The 23,114-nt window shown below is 35.1% G+C and overlaps 1 protein-coding gene across 2 annotated transcripts in view; it reads left to right on the top strand.

Annotated features, from left to right (window-relative positions):
* Positions 1-23,114, top strand: part of CCDC152 (coiled-coil domain containing 152) — a 38,306-nt gene that overhangs the window by 6,902 nt on the left and 8,290 nt on the right. For both annotated transcript variants that reach the window (XM_008052712.2, XM_021709814.1), the window contains exons 3-6: positions 2,905-3,010; positions 9,373-9,441; positions 15,988-16,052; positions 19,029-19,131. In XM_008052712.2, the coding sequence (XP_008050903.2) occupies positions 2,905-3,010; positions 9,373-9,441; positions 15,988-16,052; positions 19,029-19,131 (343 nt within the window). The remainder of the gene's footprint in view (positions 1-2,904; positions 3,011-9,372; positions 9,442-15,987; positions 16,053-19,028; positions 19,132-23,114) is intronic.

Below are 23,114 nucleotides of genomic sequence, written 5' to 3'. Positions count from 1 at the left end.
CTGCGTAGTATTCCATCGTGTATATGTACCACATTTTTAAAATCCAGTCCTCTTTTGATGGGCAGCATAGATTTCCCTCCTTTTTAATCATTCTTTTCTAGTCCTTCTTTTCCTCAGCATGCACTCATACATACAAATACACACATGCCATAATAGATGATTTTTCATGATGAATGAGTATTTTGAGGTAATGTTAGGGGCTTCTTTTCAACAATAAACTTTGTTTTCTTAACCAAGTGATTTTTTCGAGTTGGGTTCTCATTCTGTGGCCCGGATCGGAGTACAGTAGCAAGATCATGGCTCTCTGCAGCCTCTACTTCTTATTCTCAGGTGATCCACCTCAACCTCCTGAGTAACTTGGACTACAAGTGTATACCACTACACTGTTTTAAAAAAAAAAAACAAAAAACAAAAACTTTTGTAGAGATGAGATCTCACTCTGTTGCCCAGACTGGTCTCAAACACATGCGCTCAAGCGATCCTCCTATCTTGGTCTCACAAGGTCTAGGATTACAGGTGTGAGCCACCACACGAGGACTTAACCAAGTGATTTTTAACATAATACAAGAGAAAGGAAAAAGAAATAAGAAGTTCTGTTGGTGGGAGAGGAATTAGCACAATATTTTGGAGGGTAATTTGGAAATATTTATCATATTCTTTTTTAAAAAAATTATTTTGAAGATGTGGAGTATAATTCAGGGTTAGGTATACAAATGTTCATTATACAGATACCCTCGTTGATGAGATGTGCCCCGGCACTTTCCCACTGCTGCCAATCCTTTCTTATAATATTATGATAATTGTTCAAGGTCTGCTTATGAGTGAGAACATATGGTACTTAGTACTTTGTTTCTGTGATACATCATTCAGTATTATAGACTCTTAAGTCCATCCAAGTTGATGCACTCATAATTTTGTCCTTCTTTATGGCTGTGTAATATTCCATCATGTATATGTAGCACATTTTTTTCCAGTCCTCCTTCTATAGACAGCACAGTTGGTTCCATGTTTTTGCTATTGTAAATAATGCTGCAGGAAACATATGTGTGCAGGTATCTTTTTAATAGGGTGATTTGAGTTTCTCTAGGTACATTTCCAGTAGGAAAATTGTGGGGTCATATGGAAGGTCAATTTTTAGATCTTTTAGGAACTGCCAAACTGTTTTCCACAGAGGTTGCACTAGTTTACACTCCCACCAACAGTGCGGCAGTGTTTCCTTTTCCCCACATCCTCCCCAGCATCTACTGTTTTTTAAGTTATTGATGATGGCCAACCTGACTGGTGTTAGGTAGCATCTCGGTGTGGTTTTAATTTGCATTTCTTTGATGACTAGTGTGGCTGAGCATTTTTTCATGTATCTATTGGCTGCTTATATGTCTTCTTTTGAGAAGTATCTATTGATATACTTAAGCATTTTAAATAAGAAATAACTGTTCAGCCAGGCTTGGTGGCTCAGCCTGTAATCCTGTGCTTTGGGAGGCTGAGGTGAGTGATTGCCTGAGTCCGTGGGTTCAAGACCCTCCTGGGCAACTTGGTGAGACCTCATCTCTACAATAAATCAAAAAATGAGCCAGGCATGGTAGCATGCACCTGTAGTTCCATCTACTTGGAAGGCTGAGGCAGAAGGATCGCCGGTGCCCAGCGGGTCAAGGCTGCAGTGGCCAGGAGCAGTCACTGCACTCCAGTCTGGGCAACAGAGTGAGACTACAACTCAAAAAAAAGAAAAAAAAAGGAAAAAAAAATAAATAAATGACTGTTCATTTTTTGATGTGCTCATGGTATAGTGATCATATTTTGAAAGTCTTATCTCTTAGAGATTCATATGGATGATAATATTAGCAGATGAAATAATATAATGTTGGGAAACTGCTTTGCAATGCAGAAGTGGTAAGATTAGAAAAGTAGGTAGAGATATAGATGACTGATCATTAATTGATTATTTTCAAAGCTGTTTGAGGAATACATGGAAGCTCATATACTACTCACAAAGATATCAGAGATATGTTCAAGAATGTTTATTTATTGTTTATAGCAGCAAAAACAAAGTGGAAATGACATAAATTCCCCTCAATAGGAGACTAGTTAAATAAATTACAGCATATTCAAAAGTGAAACTAAATGCAGCTGTTAAAAGAACAAGATATACCTATATGTGCTTACATGATATTATATCCCAGATAATAGTTTTAAGTGGGACAGCCAAGGTACAGGACAGAACATCATATGATTCTTTTTTATAGTTGTATAGTCATAAAATGTTTTGGAAACACATATAAGGAATTGTTAATCATGAGACTGAAAATTTTACAGTTAAAAAAGAGGGATTTAAGTTAACTTATATTTTTACTTTTCATTTTGTTAGTCTCTTTCAATATTTTATCATATTACTTTAAAAATTAAAGATAAATTGTGGGGTGAGCTTATGTAAAATGCAGTCATATGTCACTCAACAATGAGGATTTTTTTTGAGAAATGTATCATTAGGTGATTTTGTCCTTGTGCAAACATAATAGAGTATATTTATACAAACCTAGAGGACTTAGCTGACTACACACCTAGGCTTCAACCTGTACAGCGTGCTACTGTACTGAATATTGTCGGCAATTGTAACACAATGATAAGTATTTGTATATCTAAATAAATTGAAACAGAAAAGTTTCAGTAAAACTCTTATATGAAAGATAAAAGGTGGTACACCTGTGTAGGACAGCTCAATTGTAATTTTATAGGACCATTGTTGTATGTGTGGTTTGTCTTTGATCAAAACATTGTTATGCAGCACAAGACTATGTATGCCAGATTTAATTATTAGACCTTCAAGTATTAAGTGGTCTGTATTTTCATTAGTTTCATACTCTTGGTAAAAGAATTGAAATAACAGCATTGATTCTATTTCTTCCACAGAAAATGATAGAAACCAGTGGAAAGAACAATATACTGGATATTCAGTTGGAAAAGACGAACTGTTTATTAAAAGTAATGCAAACAAAGGAGGTCTCAATTAAAGAAGGTTAGTTCTTTGCTGGCTGAGGAATACTAATTCTAATGAGAACGCTTTTTAGTACAACACTGAATAATATCACACTATACATTTTAAAGTATTAAATCCACATAGAATGTCCCAGTGTATCATCTCATTTTATCCTTATTATAGCCCTAAAAGACAAATAGGACTGGTATTATTTTTCTACCTCTCTAATGAAGAAACATAGAATGAAATAAGTTAAATAATCTGTCTATGGCTACTCAGTCAAGAAATGGCATATCAAAGACTCAATATAGGCCCATAAAACCATGGAAAACAGTAAAGTTGAATTCCTACCTCATAATTACATCAAAGTAAATTATATATGGGTCAAAAATTTCAATGTTAAAAATTAAGTCATACAAATGTATTTTCTTGCTCTGTCAACTGAGAGGGCCTAGAAACAACAATATCCTAGTAGCACTAAGCATACCTGAGGTCCGATCTTGGTTTCCAATATCATTCTCTAATAAAAGAAGTCAGGGTTCTTTGGAGAAATGGCTGATCCTAGGACTAGGGAAAAAAATATATAAGATAAGCCTGAAGCATCTTGTAATACCAAAAAAAAAATAAGAAAATTGTCAAAAAAACAAAAACAAAAAACAGACCAATGATGATGGGAATATGTCAAAGGTGACATAAGAACCAAAGGAAAGAACTCTCATTGACCAATGCTGGAACAATGTGAGCAAGAAAATAATGTTAGATTATAACCAAAAGTATAAAATAAATATCCACAAGTACATACTGATATAAATAAATGATTAATAAATAAATGAGGAAAAGGAGACAAATCTCTTGAGCAAAAGAATTCTAAATGACTTATGTAGGTATTTGCCCTTGAGCAGAAAGAACATGACTCCACACTCATTAAGTGTGGGCTCAGTATAGTGACTTTCTTCACTACATTGAAGAATACAATGTGGAAAGGGTGAAAGTGGGAAAGGTAGCTACAGAGTAGAGAAACCTGACAAATACTACCTTAGCCACATAGTCAAGGTCAACATCAAAAATGATATTGGCTGAGAGGATGCAGTGGCTCAAGCCTGTAAGCCCAGAGCTTTGGGAGGCTAAGGTGAGAAGATTGCATGAGCCTGGGCAACACAATGACCTCATCTCTACAAAAAATAAAAATAAAAATAAATTAGCTGGGCATGGAGGTGTACATCTTTAGTTCTAACTACTTGGGAAGCTGAGGCAGGAGGGTCACTTGAGTCCAGGAGTTTGAGGTTACAATGAGTTATGATTATAGCACTGCACTCCAGCCTGGGGAATAGAGGGAGACCTTGTCTCTGAAGAAAAAAAAAAAAAGGAAGAAAGGAATCACTTTTATAGGACAAAAATCCCCCCAAATCCCCAAATGCACCACATATCCCTCCTTCCCCTTCTGCCCCGAATGCCTGGCAACTGCTGATCTTTTTACTATCTTTATAGTTTTTGTCTTTTCCAGAATGTCATATAGTTGGAATCATACAATATGTAGTCTTTTCAAATAAACTCTTTTTACTTAGCAATATGCACTTAATTTTCCTTCATTTTTTTTGTTGTTTAATGGCACAATTCTTTTTTTATTATATTATCCTGTAGAGGTACCACACTTTGTTTATCCATTCATCTATTATAGGATAACTTGATTGCATGCAAATTTTGGCTATTATGAGTAAAACTGCTATGATATCCATATACAGATTTTTATGTAGACGTAAGTTTCTTTTTTTTTTTTTTTTTTTGAGTTGGGATCTCACTCTGTCGCCCAGACTGGAGTGCAGTGCAGTGGCCGCTCCCTGCCACTGCAGCCTCGACTTGCTGGACTCTGGCGATCCTTCCGCCTCAGCCTTCCGAATAGCCGGAATTACAGGCACGACTGATTTTTTAATTTATTGTAGAGATGAGGTCTCGCCAAGTTGCCCAGGCGGGTCTTGAAACCGTGGGCTCAGGAAATCCACTCACCTCAGCCTCCCAAAGCGCAGGATTACAGGCTGAGCCACCGAGCCCTGCTAGATGTAAGTTTCAATTTATTTTGGGTAAATTCCAGGGAGCATGGTTGTTGCATCATAGGGTAAGAGTGTGTTTAGTTTTGTTAGAAGATGTTAAACTGTCTTCCAATGTGGCTGTATCATTTTGTCTTTCCACCAACTATGAATGAGAGTTTCCATTGCTCCACATCCTTGCCAGAACTGATGTTGTCAGTGTGTTGGATTTTGACCATTTTAATTGGTGTGTTGTGGTACCTCGTTGTTTTAATTTGTAATTCCCTAATGTCAAATATCTTGTTATATGCTTATTTTCCATCTATATATCTTCTTTGGTGAGATATCAGTTCAGAGTCTTTTACCCATTTTTTAATTGGGTTGTTTGTTTTCTTATGGTTGATTTTTAAGAGTTATAATATACTTTGGATAGCAGTCCATTAACTGATTTGCTTGACAAAGCATGATGGGAAACTCTACATGGCAAAATAAAAAAACAACAACAACAACAATTAAAATAGTAAAATGATTGCAACTCAACTCATAGACAGGTTAATGAGAAAAAGACCACTAACAATAGACAAATAGATAGTAGGTCACAGAAAATGAAAGTCAAGTGACTTATAAACATTTGAAAATATGCTTTAGCTCTCTCATATCTTAAAAATTTTATATGAAATTCCATTTTTTTGCATCAGGTTAAATCATCAGAAAGTTTATTATTTTATTGGCAAGGATGTAGAGAAACAGTCATTCTTACATATTGCTAGTTAGGGAGTAAAACCTCTGTGGAAAATACATTGGCAATATCTGGCAAAACTGAAAATTCACATATCCTTTGACTTAATCATTATACTTCTAGAATATATCATAAAGATATATTTTTACATGTTCAAAATGATGGATATATTTGTTGCTATATTTTTGTAAAAGAAAAAAGGAAACAATGGAAACTGTCCATCAGTGGAAATCTTGTTAAAGAACATATATGTTAATTTAATGAAATATTATGCAGCTGATATAAAGAATGAAGTAGTTTTATATATCATAGAGTAATCTCTAAGACACAGTAAATGAAAACAGAAATACGGGTAGTTGTTTCTTTGTTTTGAGATCACTTTGAACTAACAGGGTTGAAAGTCCTCTGCCATTTCTGTCCATTTTGGAGTCTCACTGAAGTCTAGTATTTTAATTTCTTTATTCCCCAACTCCTCACTCCTGAGCATCTTCTGCCTCTAGCCCCCTTAGGTTTCTTTTTCTCGTTAAGCCTTAATTTCTATGGCCAGTCACTTGCAAACCTCTTTTACAAGCCTTAATTTCTATGGCCAGTCACTTGCAAACCTCTTTTACAAACACTCACAATTTTTGCACACCCTTGTTCTGCTTGACATTGTACAAATAATCAACCTGTCTACCAATTCTCCAGTTAAGAGACTGAGCACTGTTGGAGGGTAAAGTCTAAGCCGTGTACGGTGGCTCAATTCTGTAATCCCAATGCTTTGGGAAGCCAAGGTGAGAGATGAACTTGAAACCAGCCTAGGGCAGCAGAGTGAGACATCATCGATTAAATAAACAAACAAACAAATAAATAAGCTGGGTAGGGTGGCTTGGACATATAGTCTTAGCTACTTAGGAGGTTGAAGTGGGAAGACCACTTGAGTCCAGGTGCTCAAGACTGCAATGAGTTATGGTTGCTCCTTGTGGCACTGCAGCATGGATGACAAAGTAGACCCTGTCTCTACAAAACAAAAACCAAAAAAAAAAAAAAAAAAAAAAAGAGCTTAATATTCTGCTCTGGTTTGTAGAAAGGGCTTGTTAGGAAAAAAATTCTTCAAATTACATAGTAAAGTCCACAAAAAAAAGTGGATTAAGGTTTGCAGCGAATATTAAAAGTCGTTATTCAAGATGTATGAATGGTACTCTACCTTATGAAGAATTTATCAAGGCAGTTTCCCTTATAGAAAAATGTGGTGAGACAGCCACCTTGTGTTCAAATTACACATTTCTGAAACAAAATATTCTCAGTTGCAGGGCTCTGTTTTGAATTTGCTGATTACTGAGTAACTTCAGTTACTATATTTTATGAATCCCTGGATTCATTACTCTAAAAGGAACAAGGACAAGTGATGGCAGAGTCTTTGCCTCTTTAACGTTTTAATTGTGGCAGCTAACGCAGTATTATACATGGAGCAGGTTCTTAGCTAATGTCCATCAAATGTAATTTAACCCTCTCTTACTGGGAAATAACAAGTTAGAGAAAATGAAGGATGACGAGAACTTTGTCTGAGTGGGTTGTGGGAATGGTAGGGAGGACAGGGAGGAGTGAAGAACCACAATAGTAGAACCTTATATCTTCACAAAACGTATAGCTTTTACAAAATACTTCCATTTATATCAGGATAGTTGAAGAACATACATAAGACTAAGTGCAGAACCTCTAATTGAAAGGTGAGAAGTTTTGGATTCTCCCTTTACATTACTGGTTCTTTTATTCAGTCAATAACATATGTGTTATTTTCAGACTAGAGCTTCTCCACTTACCCCTTTCCTGCTCCTGCCTGCTGTGATATTACCTATATAACCATCAATCACTCAACAAATATTTGTGGATTGCCTACTATGGACCACAACTGTTCTAAATGTTCAGAAGCAATGATAAGCAAAACAAAAAATAGTCCCTGCTATTGTGGCACTTATAGCTAAGTGGACTGCTGAAGACACAGCAGTTTCCCTACTGTTGCCACCCATCGTGACTGTTGCTGGTGGTAACTAATAGTATAATCAAGGCTTAGACGCACATGTCAGGACTCTAACATTTACTATGAAGGTTCTGTCTCCCACTGTGTAAAAATCAATTAGCAGCAAAGTTGCTGATGCCTTGGAACACTACTCACTGAGTTTTAACTTCTTTTATTGCTAATCTCTTGTGCTAAGACTCAAGCATGAGTACTGAGAGGACAGGCTGAAGGACCATGAAAAGCATTGTTTTATACCTTCTCACAAGCTCTGGTGCTCTGTCTTTAAATAAAACAATATAATTTGACTCTCTCTCCTAAGGATGTTTTTTCATATGGACACACCATGTTTGAGTATGTCGGTGTTTGAGTATGGACACACTCCTCCTAGTTTCCCAGGTGCTCCTTATTTCTAGGGCAGTGATTGCATAGGCACATGGGAGAATCCCTGCTGTACTGTGCCTTAGAAAACTCAAACTACCAACAAATGTATGAAAAAATGCTGAACATGACTAACTGTAGGGGAAATTCAAATTAAAACTACAGCGAGACACCACCTTATGCCAGTGAGAATGGCCATTGTTTAAAAAATAAAAACAAAAACAATCGTTGCTGGTGTGGATGTGGAGAAAAGGGACTACATACACACTAGTGGTGGGAGTTTAATTAGTTCAACCTCTATAGAAATTAATATGGAGATTTCTCAAAGAACTAAAAGTAGGTCTACCATATGACCCAGCAACCCCACTACTAGGTGTCTACCCAAAGGAACAAAGTTTGCTATTTTAAAAAGACACCTGCACCCGTATGTTCACCACAATACAATTCACAGCTGCAAAGATGTGGAATCAACTTAAATGTCCAACAACCTGATCAACGGATAATGAAAATGTGGTATTTATACACTGTGGAATATTACCCAGCTATCAAAAAGAATGAAATAATGTCTTTTGCAGCAACTTGAACAGAATTGGAGAATATTATCCTAAGCAAACTAACTCAGGAACAGAAAACCAAATACTGTACATTCTCACTTACAAGTGGGGACTAAACTAAGGATCTGCAAAAGCACAGGGAATGATATAATGGACATTGGAGACTTAGAAGGGGAAGAGGTGGAGAGAAGAAAAATTACCTATTGGGTTCAATGTGCACAGGTAGGGGTGGTAGGTACACTTAAAGTCCAGACTTCTTTGCCACTACACAGTGCTATCATGTAACCAAAAACTATCTGTACCACCTAAAGCTATTGAAATTAAAAAAAAAAAGTCAGGTAATAAAAAAGAAACTCATTACTAAGTTTTGAAATTCATTTGACTTAAAGGGTGATTAAAAGGTATATATTATATAATTTACTTTGAGATGTCTAGTTTTATTAAGCTCTTCTAATTGTCAATTAAATATTAGTATTATTTTTGGAGACAGGATCTTGTTCTGTCACCCAAACTAGAGTGTAGTGGAGTGACCATAGCTCACTGCAGGCTCGAACTACTAGCTCAAGTGATCCTCCTGCCTCAGCCTCCAGAGTAGATGAGACCAGAGTAGATGAGAAATATTATTATATTTTAATTATTTCAACTGAGAGAATAATTCCAAAATGAAGGCAAGAGATTTTCAAGTAAACTGATCTTCTTTGTTTTAGAATGTGCTACTCTTCATAATATAATAAAAGGATTACAACAGACCATTGAATATCAACAGAATTTGAAAGGTAAGAAAAAAAGTAAAGTCAAAAAAAGCATAATTTATTTGAGCATCTTTAAAAATAGAATTTTTACATTGTTAATTATAGGTTCATTTAATTAATTTTCTATTTATCAGATAAAGGCAAGGCCTCTTACTATAATACTTAAAATTACTTTCCTAAATAATTATGGAATAGCAAATACTATACTGAACAGAACAATTCAGTCATATTTATATCAGACAGGGACATAAAGGGTTGTCTTATAATGTCATAATGGTTCTTTTTATTGCTTTCAAATGCTTAGAAATATATTCTCATTGGCACTCTTGGTCTTTAATAACCCTGTATTCAGTTTTGAAGCATCACTAGATGAGCCATGAATATTTTATTCAAATCACAGTGATAGTTTATCAGTTAATTTTCCACCATAGACTATGTTTGTGCAAGTGAAGCCAATATATTCAGCTTATCTCATTTTTAATAATTAAATTTACCCAACAGGCCTACTATTCACAAAACAGAGCAACCTATTGTATTGTTTTGTGCTGTTTCAATTCACCTGTGTGATGGCTGTGAGATCATCTTGTACTATATTAGAGACTAAATTGTCTTAAAGGCCCCTTCCTACATAAAACTCACATCAAATAAGATTTTCTCATCTCAGGCCTCTGTCTTTGTAATAAAGCACCTTACATCTGTAAGTGAGATAGAATATTGATCTTATATGTCATTGCTTTAATTTGGCATGATTTTTTAAATGGGGCTTTCATGTTCCTGTCTCAATTCTTAGGACTCAGAACAACTTTTCTGTTTTTTGTGACTAAGATACAACCCCCAGATGGATTAGATAAATATATGGAGACTCAATCCTTTCCAGTCTCTTATTTTAGGATTCAAATAGTATTTAATTTACCACTTCTTAGGATTTTTGTTTAAGCAAAACATCTATTAGAGATTAAAATTAAATACTGTGAAGTTCTAGGTCATCATAATGAATATATTAAATATTTTTTTATAAAAAAGATATGAAATTTTTATCATGTGAGAATATATACAATTTAAAGGCAATTGGAACCTCAAAAACACTTTATACCTTGAGAGAGTTGTCGCAGTGATCTGAGTCACATAGCATGTAGTTGTGACTTCTGCTTCTTAGATTTTAGATTAACTCTCTTCCTCATTGTTTTTTCTGTAAATGATTGGGAGACACTAGAAACCAGACCTTCTCCCGTTCTGATCACTTATTTGTCATGGATTAACTGCCTCATTTATTGTTCTGTACCTAACTCAGACCAGATGGTTCAAAGGTTACTTTTTTTTTTTTTTTTTTGTCTGAGTCAGAGTTTCACTCTGTTGCCCAGGTTGGAGTGCAATGGCATGCTGATGGCCACCACAGCCTCCCTGCTGTGTTTGGTGATCCTTCCTTCTCAGCCTTCTAAGTAGCTGGAACTACAGACATGCACCACCACACACAGCTAATTTTTTTATTTATTGTAGAGACGAGGTCTTGCCTTTTGCCCAGGCTGGTCTCAAACCCGTAGGCTCAGGCAGTCCTTTCACCTCTGCCTCCCAAAGTGCTGGGATTACAGGCGTGAGCCACTGTACCTGGAAAAGGTCACATCTTTAATGTGGAATATTGAATATACCTTTCCCAAAAAAGAAAAAGACTGCCTCAACTAGACTATTGTAACTATACAACAAGCCTTATATTGAAAAATGTTGAAATTCTGTTAAGCTTCCTAAACCTCATTCATCTAAGACCCAAACATATATAGTTCAGAAAACTGACTTCTATTCTTCGGAATCTGTGATCTGTGCTTCCCAAGTGACTATCCTCAAACTTTGCACTTGAATAAACTCTCTTTAAACTAGATTCTGACCTTTTGATTATTTTAGTTTGACAATCAACAGTCAAGCATACAATCTTTTCACAAATATGGTAATGTGCATATAGTTAAAGGTTTTTTCTCAACTTTATTGAGATATAGTTGACAATTTAAAATTATATTTACTCAGCTGAGTGTGATACTCATGCCTGTAATTCTAGCACTTTGGGAAACTGAGGCTGGAGGATTGCTTGAGACCAGGAGTTTGATGGCAGCTTAGGAAACAAAGCAAGCCTTTCATTTCTACAAAAAAACCAACAAAACAAAACAAAACAAAACATGATAGTACACATTTGCAGTCCTGGCTACCCAGGAGGCTGAGGCAGGAGGATAATTTGAGCCCAGGAGTTCAAGGCTGCAGTGAACTGAAACCATGCCACTGCACCCGTCTGGGCAACAGAGTAAAATCCTGCCTCCCACCCCCCAAAAAATTGTATTCATTTAAGATTCACAACTTGTGAGGTAATATATGTATACATTGTAAAATATTCAGCATCAAATTAATTAACATATCCATCGCCTCACTTAGTTACCTTTTTTGTGTGTGCCCACACATGTGCATGATGAGAACTTGAGATCTACCCTTTTAGCAAATTGCAAGTGTACAATACAGTATTGTTAACTATAGTCACATTGTTGAACTTTCGATCTCCAAAGCATGTTTCTCTTATATAAGTAAAACGTTGTATCCCTTAATCAGTATCTCCCCATATCTCCAGTCCCTAGTAACTACTATTCTACTTTCCAAGAGTTTGACTTTTTAAAATAGCAAATAAGCAGTCTACTTTTATGCTGTAAGGAACTAGAAAAAGAACAACAAACTAAACCCAAAGATAACAGAAGGAAAGACTTACTGAAGATTATAGGGGAAATAAATTAAAGAATATAAACAATATAAAAAAACCAACAAACCTAAGAGTGGTTTTTTAAAAAGATAAACAAAATTGCCCAACCCTTAGCTACCCTGCCTCAAGGGAGAAGAAAGGGAGATCATAAGAGAATGTTATGAAGATTATATGCCAACAAACTGGATAATTTAAAGGAAATAAACAAATTTCTAGAAACATACAAACTGCCAAAATTAAATCAAGAAATAGGAAGCCTGAATAGACCAATAACAAATAAGGAGAATGAGTGAAAAATCAACATTTCCCCAACAAAACAAAAACAAAAACAAAACCAAGGACCAGATGGCTTCATGGTAAATTCTACCAAACACTCATAGAAAAGTCAATACTAATTAAAGTTTTTCAAAATAAAAACAGAGGGAACATTTCCATATTCATCCTATGAGATCAGTGTCACCCTGATACCAAAACCATATAGGCACTGCAAAAAGAAAAAGACAACTACAGCTCAATATCCCTTATGAACACAGATTCAAAAAGGATGGTTCAACATGTGTAAACCAATCAATGTGATGCACCACATGAACAAAAGCAATTAGAAAAAAAAACACATGAACATCTCAGTAGATGGAGAAAAAGCATTTGAAAAATTCATCATCCATTCATGATTAAAACTTTCTACAATATAGGTATAGATATAGAAAGTAAGAGGCATATAAGGAACTTGTCTTAACAAAATAAAGGCCATTTATAAAAAGCTCACAGCTAACATCATATTCAATGAGGGAAATGGACTTTCTCTTTAATATTCCATACAAAACAAGTAAAAGTTTTTAAACAACCATTCTTTAAAATGGATATTACTATATGGTGCTTCTTAGAAAAAAAAATGGTTACTCATTGAGTTCATTTTTCCAGTACTTTTATAGGCCTTGGCTGAGCAAGGTGATGGATGTGAACTACTTATAAGCCTACATATGATGCCTAAAATTGTTGCAGACTTCTTGTTTCTAGCCTAAAAATTACGCTAGCACAGAGGATGGCAGGAAAAAAAAGACTAAAAGGATCTGGTTTCTTGGTAATATTTTTGACCTAGTGACTCAAATACTCTCTGGTTTTAAGAGTCTTTTTAGCTACAATGAGAGAAATGATCTCTCCCCCCTCCAAAATATATAAATGATACCTCCCTTTAGTCTCAACTCAGGAAAGCTGATTGCATCTCAGCTCCAGGGGAGGCCTTCCAGAATAATTTCCTTCTTCCCCAGGAGATGGACTATGTTCCTCTAGTTGTTACAAGCCTACATATGATGCCTGAAATTGTTGCAGACTTCTTGCTTCTAACCTAAAAATTATGCTAGCACAGAGGATAGCAGGAAAAAAAGACTAAAAGGATCTGGTTTCTTGGTAATATTACTGAGCCAGTGACTCAAATACTCGCTGGTTTTAAGAGTCTCTTTAGCTTCAATGAGAGAAATGATCTCTCCCTCCAAAAATAAATAAATGATCCCTCCCTTAGTCTCAACAAACAATCTTTTCACTAGGGATTTATGGATCAAGTAAAAGATGATGTGTTGAAATGTAGATGAAAAAACATTGCACATATTTACATTTGTTTTTATCTAAAATATCAAATCAAATAATCTTATGAAAGTTTAATAACTAGAATAAAATTTATTATTCTGTCTACAAGTCAGTTATGTATCATTCATGAGAGAGACACAGGGTTCTTCTTCCTGTGAGGAAAATGTGAGTTCTAACACTGAACAGTTGCATGTTCATTTTTTCCTCCAGTCTCAGTGTATGGACATGTAGTACAGTTTTTATGTAGCTGGATAAGAGAATTTATAGATAAGATTAGTTACCTCTAATCAAACTAATCAAAATGGACAAGTAGTTTTAAAAAATAAAACACTTATTGAAGACAATAACAACAATAATAATACAAGCACAAATTAACAATAAGAAAGTAGCAGAGCTGTCACTTATCCTACCTCTGTACAAGTTCTTCATCAGGCATATTAAGAAGTTAAAAATAAGGAAAATTTATTGAACCTGGTAAAATATAAGCCAAGAGTAGCCAAGTAGTTGATTTTTGCAAATTAATCTATGGAAAGACCATTGTATATTTAGAATGTTTCCATCGTTAAGTACTCTCACCTGCACATAAAACTTGAAAACAGAATTCTAACTTTAATGAAAATCCCTCAGGTTTCTGGTATAACATGTAAGGAGCTCAGAAGTCATCCCTTTATCCTAACAAGTAAAAAATTAAGCAAACTGAAAGATCAACAACTTCCCTTAGACCCTTTCAATCAGAGAAGTGAGGACTCAGAGCAAACCACTGCTCTCCAAATTGGAGATAGCCAGGTAGATGCAGAGAATCACAACCTACCAGAGCAGAAACCCCAAAGCCAAAACCTTTCCAAGTATCAGGCTAGGAAACCCTAAAATATAATTGTTGAATTTCTGAACACTCAGTGTGTACTAAGATACTGAAAACTTTAGGGATTGCCTAATCAAGGGCAGCCCCTACACTTTTATAAGTTTACCTTTAGGAGCTCTACTAAGTTCTTACAGTAAATATCTGAGAAAAATCTCCTCACTTTCTGATGGGGTGGTGGGGGGGAGAAACCATTTTGAAATAATCCAGGGCATTCTGTTCTTAGCAAGCCCTGTCTCAAAAGAAAACAATATATCTATGCCTAACCTACTGGTGTTTTAGCAGAGGCTAACCTATCTTAGAGAAAGGAAACAGTCCCCTGGCCTTCCACATTAAGGCAGGGATAGATCCAACTGCAGCCCACTCTAGCCATCTCATTTCTCCTAAGTGGGGAGGAGCTGAGAATCATGTGTATTTCATAATTTAGGCACAGACTTGTTGAAATACTCATGATAGCTAATCAGAGTACTATAAACTGGATCCCCTTCTCCCACACCTTACCACCATATCACTAAAGGACTATTTATTGGAGTTTATTTTACCTAGTATTTTACATCCACATTAATAAAATTTTAAAAGATTGGATCAGACAAGAATAATAACTCCAAAGGAAAATTTTAATAAAATGAACTCAATGAGTCACCATTTTTTCTCTAAGAGGCACCATATAGTAAGTAATATCTGTTCTTACTGATCTCCAGGCCTCTAAGGTCAAAACCTTCTCATTCATCATCCACAATGCCAGATAATCTTTTTAGCAGGTAACTCTAATCATTTTACTTACTCATAATTCAAAATTCTTTGATGACTCCCTGTAACATTTAAAATAAAAGACAAAGTTATTTGTATAGACTATGTCACCTGGGTGATATTACCCCAATCTGCACAGCGCCTTCTGCTCACACTTTACACTTCAGCAATACTGTACTTAAATTGTAGTTTTTAAAAAATATGCTGTATTCTCTCAAGCCCATGGCGTTCTGTACAATTTTCTGTGTTTAGAACACTCTCTCTTAACATGGGATAAGCTTTATCACTTAAATCTCAGCTCAACTGGTTCCTTTTCTCTAAATCCTTTCCGGACTTCCAGCTACCAGGTTTTCCTTTCCCAGGTTCCCACAGTATTTCAGACACACTGCCATTATAGAACAATTATCATAACATATTATAGCTGCTAATACATCTGACTTACCACCAGTCTGTAAGTTATTTGAAGAACAATAACTCTCTTTTTGTGTCCATGTCCCTAGTGTCTAGTAGAGTGTCTAATGTGTAGTAGGTGCCAGGTGCATGTTTGTGGAATGCATATATAAATGTAAGCTAAAATGTTAAATGTAATCCCATATTAACTGAAAAGTGCTATATATTAAGATATTCTTTGTTTATTTCTATACAGGTGAAAATGAACAACTAAAAATAAATGCTGCTCTTATAAAAGAGAAGTTAAAATCTCGTGAACAGGTGAGTTTATATATCATTATGTTCAATCAAGTCCCTGTAGAGCATTTTTCTTTTCAAATTAGAAAAAAAAGATTGTTCTCATTAATAAATACAGTAAAAAGTTTGTGGTGTGTATGTGGAAATTATATATAATGCCAAAATCTTTAATAAATGAAATTTGTTTTAAAAGTAACACAAGTTTTGAGAACGCTAGTTTTTTTGTTTTTTTGTTTGTTTGTTTTTATAAAATATGTACTAATATATTGCTTGCAGTTGTTTTGCTACATATTTTTGTATTATATTAATACAGGTTTTACTCTGGTCTATACACTATTGATAAGCACATTTGAAGTTTTTAATTATAAAGTAAATGAGTTTGTAGTCTTTATGATTTGAATAATCACTGCATCATTCAAATGAAGATTACAAATTAATCTTCTCCCAAGACCCTCCATACTCTCTTCTATTTTTCCTGATCTTCTATAGGAACAGTATAATTATAGCAATTGTAGAACACATAACACAGCACCTAAAAACCATAAAACATGATTAATCAATGTCAGTTCTCATCTCTTTGCCCTTTGGGAGGCTCATTATGCTAACTTATTCTCATCTCCCAAGAGCCAATATGTGAAATTCTTGTAGACTAAGGTCTCTAAAACTCAAGTTGAATTTCTGGGAGGCTTCAGTTTGAAGGTCTTTTTCTAAATTCGGTCTGGTTCCTTGTTTAAGGAACCTGTAAAGAATCCTTCCCAGAACTTCTGAGTAATATTCAACAGTAATAAATAGCATTCTGGCTGAGCTCTCAGCAAATTTAGCTTTTCATTATCAATTTTGAGGTTGTTCAAATATCTCTGGAATGAATCTCACCCTTCTTCCACACCCCTTTACCCCATTTTTCTTTATTCTTTCCCAGTACCTTCCACATCTTGACTCTGGAGCACAATAGCAGATGGTGAAATCAGGTTGTAAAGGCAGGGAACAAAAGAGAGGAAATGTTTCCTCCTTTCCTTTCTAAAACTTCAAGCCCTAGTATCCTGCTTTGTCTAGAATACCATAGGAATTTTCAGTGGGATGGAAATTGAAGAAAACACATCACAGCTCAAGATTCTAAATTTCTTAGTTAACTGTTATCCTGAGCAAACTAAAAAATGGCAGTGGGGATTTTCCAGTATAAAACCTGCAGGCACATTAAAAACGCATAGAGAACCACTCCATAAGAACAAACTCAGGAGGTATCTAATAGCAACATTTGTGAGAGTAGAGGAATCTTGTAACTTGTATGCAGATAATTTTTGTTTTATAAAACCAGAGACTATCCTTTGGAATTTAAAGTTCCCAGCAAGTGTATGAGAATAAGGCAACCAACTAATTTATTGGGGTTTGGTACCCTTAGAAAAATGAAGGTGTTTAATTTTTTAGGGATGCACAGGCTAAGATGGAGGAGAAGATCTAATGAGATATAGCTTGATTCATCTCAGACATTAGGATGACCTTCATGCTTACTGGCTGGAATGAAAATCTTAGTTCTTACTGAATTAATGGATGCATTCCATGGCAACTTTGGGTGACAAAATTAGTGAGGAATAGAAAGGTACATTTATCCCTTGTGACTTATCAGAGCAGTAACGGTTTAGTGCACACAGTTTAATTAAAAGTAGTTTATGACAGTTACTCTGGAGTTTCCCATCCAGAAACCTAGATATACATATATGGAAAATGATGAATTGTGGAATTCACCTCCGCATTCACCTGCCCAGCTTTAATTGGAGTCAAGAGGTTGAATAGATTTGGGTATTCCTGCAAGTGGCCTGGCATGATAAGTAGAACAAATAGGAATACAGACTATATCCCTTGAACAGAAGTAATCTGCAGGAATGTATGCCTATTTTTAATTGTAGGCATATAAGCCATATAAGAATACTTTTTTTTAAGTAGGACCAAACCCCTGGCAAAGTTGTAAATGTTATCTTTACAATTATAAAATAGCTTTCTCTTCCATCACCATTCTCAATGCCTTCTCCCTGTTCTTAGCATAATAAATCACTCCTATGTTTCAAAAACCTAAGAAGCTAATATCAGACAGCTGTCAAGGATTTCTCAATCCCAAATTCATTTTTTCTCAGATGTCTTCTCCTAAAGCTAACGCTCACCATGGGTAGTGCTTAATCTTCTTCTGGGAATTATGAATATTTATATAATTTTCAGAAACAGAAGTGCAGCTCACATCCAAAGTGATTTGTCCTACATTTGAGTAAGCTTGCTAGCTATCAAGCAAGGCCTTCTGTTTGAGCATATTTTAAGCTGTAGTGGCATTTATTTGTACAACTGAACTAAGTTTTTCAAGCATGTTTAATATGCTAAGCACTGGTGTTGAATATTAAGAAGCAAAGATAAAAAGACATTGTTTCTGTAATGTCTTTATCTCCTTGGATTAGAAATTTGTCCTGCTCATGGAATTTATGAAGCAGAGAATGGAGTGGTGGTTAGCAGGAGCTGTAGAGGGGTAGCAGTTGGTCAAAGGATATAAAATTCAGTTAGATAGGAGGAATAAGTATAGGAGATATATTGTATAATGTGGTGATTGTAGTCAATAGCAATGTATCATATACATGAAAATTTCTCAAAGAGTAGATTTTTACTGTTCTCACCACAAAAAAATGATAAGAAAAATAAGATAATAGACATGTTAATTGGTTTGATTTAAGCATTCACAATGTATACATATATTAAAACACCATTTTGTATACCATAAACATATACAATTTTTATTTGTCAATTTAAAGAATAAGTAGACATGTTACTACATACATACAAAAAAGAAATTAATGTATCTCAAAGCTGATTATTCAATGATACAATATTTTTGTCTTTTAGATATGATTACATGTCAAAAATTAATATATACTGAGATTTTTACCTTTCTAATCAAAGTTGTACACACATATTAAATTCATAAGTTAAACTTCAAAAATGTATATATATTTTAATCTCTAGGAATATAAGAATAATATTGCCAAACTTGTGAGTGAAATGAAAATCAAAGAGGAGGAACATAAGATAGAAATAAGTAAACTTTATGAGGACATGCAGAAAAAAGGTAAGTTTTTGAATTTTAATTTACTGAATTCTATATATCATAAAACAATTTAAATGTGCATATACTTTTTTTCAGTAATAGTATTCTTGAATGAATGCTGCTGTCTTCATTCATTTTAATTTAAGCTTTGTACTTTCCTATATGTATGTAAATAAATACAACATTTCTAAATTTGATTCCTGGTGTTTGTACTTCATACGTATCTAATATGAAGCAGTTAGTGTCCTTATAAAATTAGTGTAAAATGTATAATTAATAACTTTATATGTCTATGCTCAGCATGTTGAATACAATTTCACTAATGACATTTTCCTGTCAATGAAGCAGATCTCATGAGCCCATGTCGAAGGTTAATTGGTTTCATACAGTTATTGAAATCTTCCTTAATGAGCCTATCTTATGTACATCATATGAAAAAATTAACTTGAAATGGGTGATTTGTCTAAATGTAAAACCTATACTTAATAAAACTACTGGAAGAAAGTATAAAAGATTTTCTTTGTGATCTTCAGTTGGGCACAACTTCTTGGAAATAAACAAAAAGCACAGACAATAAAGACAAAAGTTCTAAGTTCAACTTCAAAATTATTAATTTATGTTCTTCAGTACTACTAAGTAAATGAAAATACAGGCCATAGACTGGGAGAAAGTACTTGCAAAAGGATATCTAATAAAGAACTTATAGTCAAAATATATAAAGAACTCTAACAATCCAGTAAGAAGTCAAACAACTTAACAAGGAAATGAGCAAAATATTTGAACAATTACTACCTCAGAGGCATATAGATGAAAATTAAACACAGGAAAAGATATTCAACATGATTAGTCAGTAGGGAAATATGAATTAAAACACTGTACTTTTAAAAATAACTGAGGTCTTTAAAACTATCAGTGCCATGTTTTTGAGGATGTGGAACAACTGGAACTGTCATACATTATTGATGGACCTATAAAATGGTACAGTTACTTTGTTAATTTGGCAATATCTTTTATTTATTTTTATTATTTTTTTTTTAGGAAGCAGAATTTATTGACAGGACAGAAAAGTTTCAACAGTGGGAGGGGACCTGAAGGGGTTGCCTGTCAATATCTTTTAATATGTGTCTTCTGAGAAGCAGATGCTAAGACAGGATTAGACACTCAAGAAGTTTGCTGGGGAAAACATTTGTGAGATTAGATGGGAGGGAACCAAGAGAGGACTGCGTGAACTGTCATATAATACAGATTTAACCTCTGTTAAGAAAAGAAGAAAGGAAGGTATCTTGGATAGAAAAATTCTTAATTTGTGACACATTTCTAAGAAAGTTTCAGCAATGTTGAGCCAAAGTTGCCCATCAAATGAGTTCTGCAACTCTCAGGAACAATCTTGCCTTAATATCTCTACTACACTCAGTCACTGACTAGGAGAAGCTCTTGAGAAGCATTGCTTCAGCATAAGCATGGTTATGAAAACAGTGAGTCAATTATGTTCTCTGAAGCTGGAGATCTGAAAAATTTTCTTGGCCACAACAGTCTACCTCCTGGACTACACAGATTTACTTCTCTATATGGGTTCAAGTAACAACTCTTTCATGGTTCTTGTGGGCCTTTCTTCCTAAAGGGATGCCTAAAAGAGGAGTTATTTTTCTTCTTCTTAGGGCCCTGACCATATCTTTGGCCAGTGGGTTCCACATTCAAAAATTGGTTCATGTCTGGGAACTGAGAAAAAGATGATTTTTTAAAAACTGAGGCATGTACCCTAAGCCTCCTGTTCTTCCACTCTTGATTTTTTTAGTGTAGTAGCTGTTAAGCAGAATCGATTATCTATCTATGATTATCTCTACAATTTTCTGAAGATCAAGATTCTTTGGTTTCTCTCCAAACTTCCTGGTCATTTGATAATTGTGGCCTCCTGATTTTTGGCAGTTAAGCTCCATCATCTAGTTTCAATTACTTTGTGGTGTAGGGGGATATCATGCCCATGGATATTAGTGAGCCTAGCTCTATGACCACCTCATCTACTGTCAACTGTGGCTTGCAGGGGAGAGTGACCATTGAACTTTTTGGTGATGCTGGTCTGCCTGTCACCAAGACATTTTTGGTGGCCTTGGTTAATAGGTCTTCTTGGCCCTCTTGAAGAACATAATCCTTTGATGAGTTTTCTTGCTTCACATAATATATCCATTCTAGCATGCCAACTTTCTACAACCTCCTTATTACTATCTGTCAGGGTAGCTTATGCATTTTAACTTCACTCAGCTTCAGTGATTGCTTTCTCTATATGTCTAAGCTCACTCTAGCAGAAAGTTTGTTCCATCTCCTGTGATCCTTGCTAGGGTGACATGTCCCTTGTTACTAAAGAGTAATCTTGAGTCACTAAATTCTTGCTTACCTAGTCTTACTTTCTGTCTTCTTTGATCCAGCATGCTCAAAACCTATTAGGGTATACTTACATGTCTCCTACCAATACAGCATAGTAAATTCTTGCAGATCATTTGAGGAATAATCACTTTCCTCTGTTGTCACTTACCAAGCCAGGTTATACTGGGCCTTTAGTCTAGTTATTGGCCTAGCAGCCAAAAGTAGGTAGCCAAAAGTAGGGGTCATTTCTGAGAGGAGTGTCTGCAACATTTTTCAGCAAAGGGAAATGCTCACTCTTATTAGGAAAGAGTAGACTCCCTCTCCAAACCTCAAGTGTTTAAGGAGGTCTTTAGAGTTAGCATCTTGGAAGCATTCATCCAGATGTTCCCATTTCTATTTTTCAGGATCTCAAGTTTTCCCAATAAGTGTCTCAATTTTATCATAATGAGTCTGCTTTGGCTAAACATGTAAACGACTCTGGAGTTCTTCAACTCAATTAGATTTTCTGTTGCTTAACTGTGTCTGATGTTCCATTACCAGAGGTGACAGCAAGTTTGTAAGCTACCAAAGGGTTTCTCTGGTTCTCATACTTACTCTTTAATTACTTAACTTCTTATTAACAGCCTTCTATTTCTCATTATCTTTCAGTAGAATGACTATTTAACTTAGCAGTAACCAGGCAACTCTACTGCATTTGAGGATGTTGCTTCCATACATCTTTTAAATATCTATCACAACTGCAAGGCATTTCCCACCACCAGGATATTTTCTCAGATTACCTTTGCATAAAATCTGTAGTAATCAGAACCCAATCACATACTAGGAACTATCAGTATTCCTCTTACCACTAAGGATGGCTTCTTCATTGCTTACAAAGTGGTAAGTGAGCCCATCTCAGAACCTCATTGTATCTGTTTTCTATGCTTGTTCAGGTTCTTCAAGAGGAAACACCAAAATGGGAATAGACATTCAAGTGATTTGTTGGGAAAAATACTTTTGAGAGTAAATGAGGAGAGAATAGAGAAGGCTGGGTGAGCTGTCAGTTCACAATGCGAAGGAGAGAAAGAAAGGAAGTTGGATTTTTAAAAAATCTTAGACTTCAACACAGTTCTATGAAAGTTTAGGCAAAGCTAATAAATAGGGAGTTATTGATCCAAATTTGCCTGTAAATTAATCCCATATCACCCAGGAGTTGACCCACCTTAGTATTTCTTCTATACCCTGTCATCAACTAGTTGCAACCCATGAAAGCATGGCCTCAGTTCAAATGCAGTAATGGATTTCAGAGAGCAGAAACTGGGGCACGTGATCTATTAGGATCCTTGAGATCTGAGAAGCTCATTTCATGGCCACCACATAACACATATCATATGACCCAGCAATTCTACTCCTAGGTATTTACCCAAGAGAAATGAAAGCATATGTATATACAAAGACCTGCTTATGAATGTTTATAGCAAATTAATTTATAATGAACCAAAAATGAAATCAAGCAAATCTGTTAACTGGTAAATCATGGCACTTCCATATAATGGAAATTATTCAGCAATAAGAAGGAATGAACTACCGATATATTCAACCCTATGATCACTTCAAAAGTATAACGCAAATGAAAGAAGCCAGACCCAAAGCCTTCTGTATGA

This window comes from Carlito syrichta, unplaced genomic scaffold (assembly GCF_000164805.1).
Source record: "Carlito syrichta isolate Samal-C Ts95f unplaced genomic scaffold, Tarsius_syrichta-2.0.1 Scaffold287357, whole genome shotgun sequence".
NCBI classification, from domain to species: domain Eukaryota; kingdom Metazoa; phylum Chordata; class Mammalia; order Primates; family Tarsiidae; genus Carlito; species Carlito syrichta.
The sequence above is the reverse complement of the archived record's forward strand: the minus strand, read 5'-3'. Positions and strand labels throughout refer to the sequence as shown.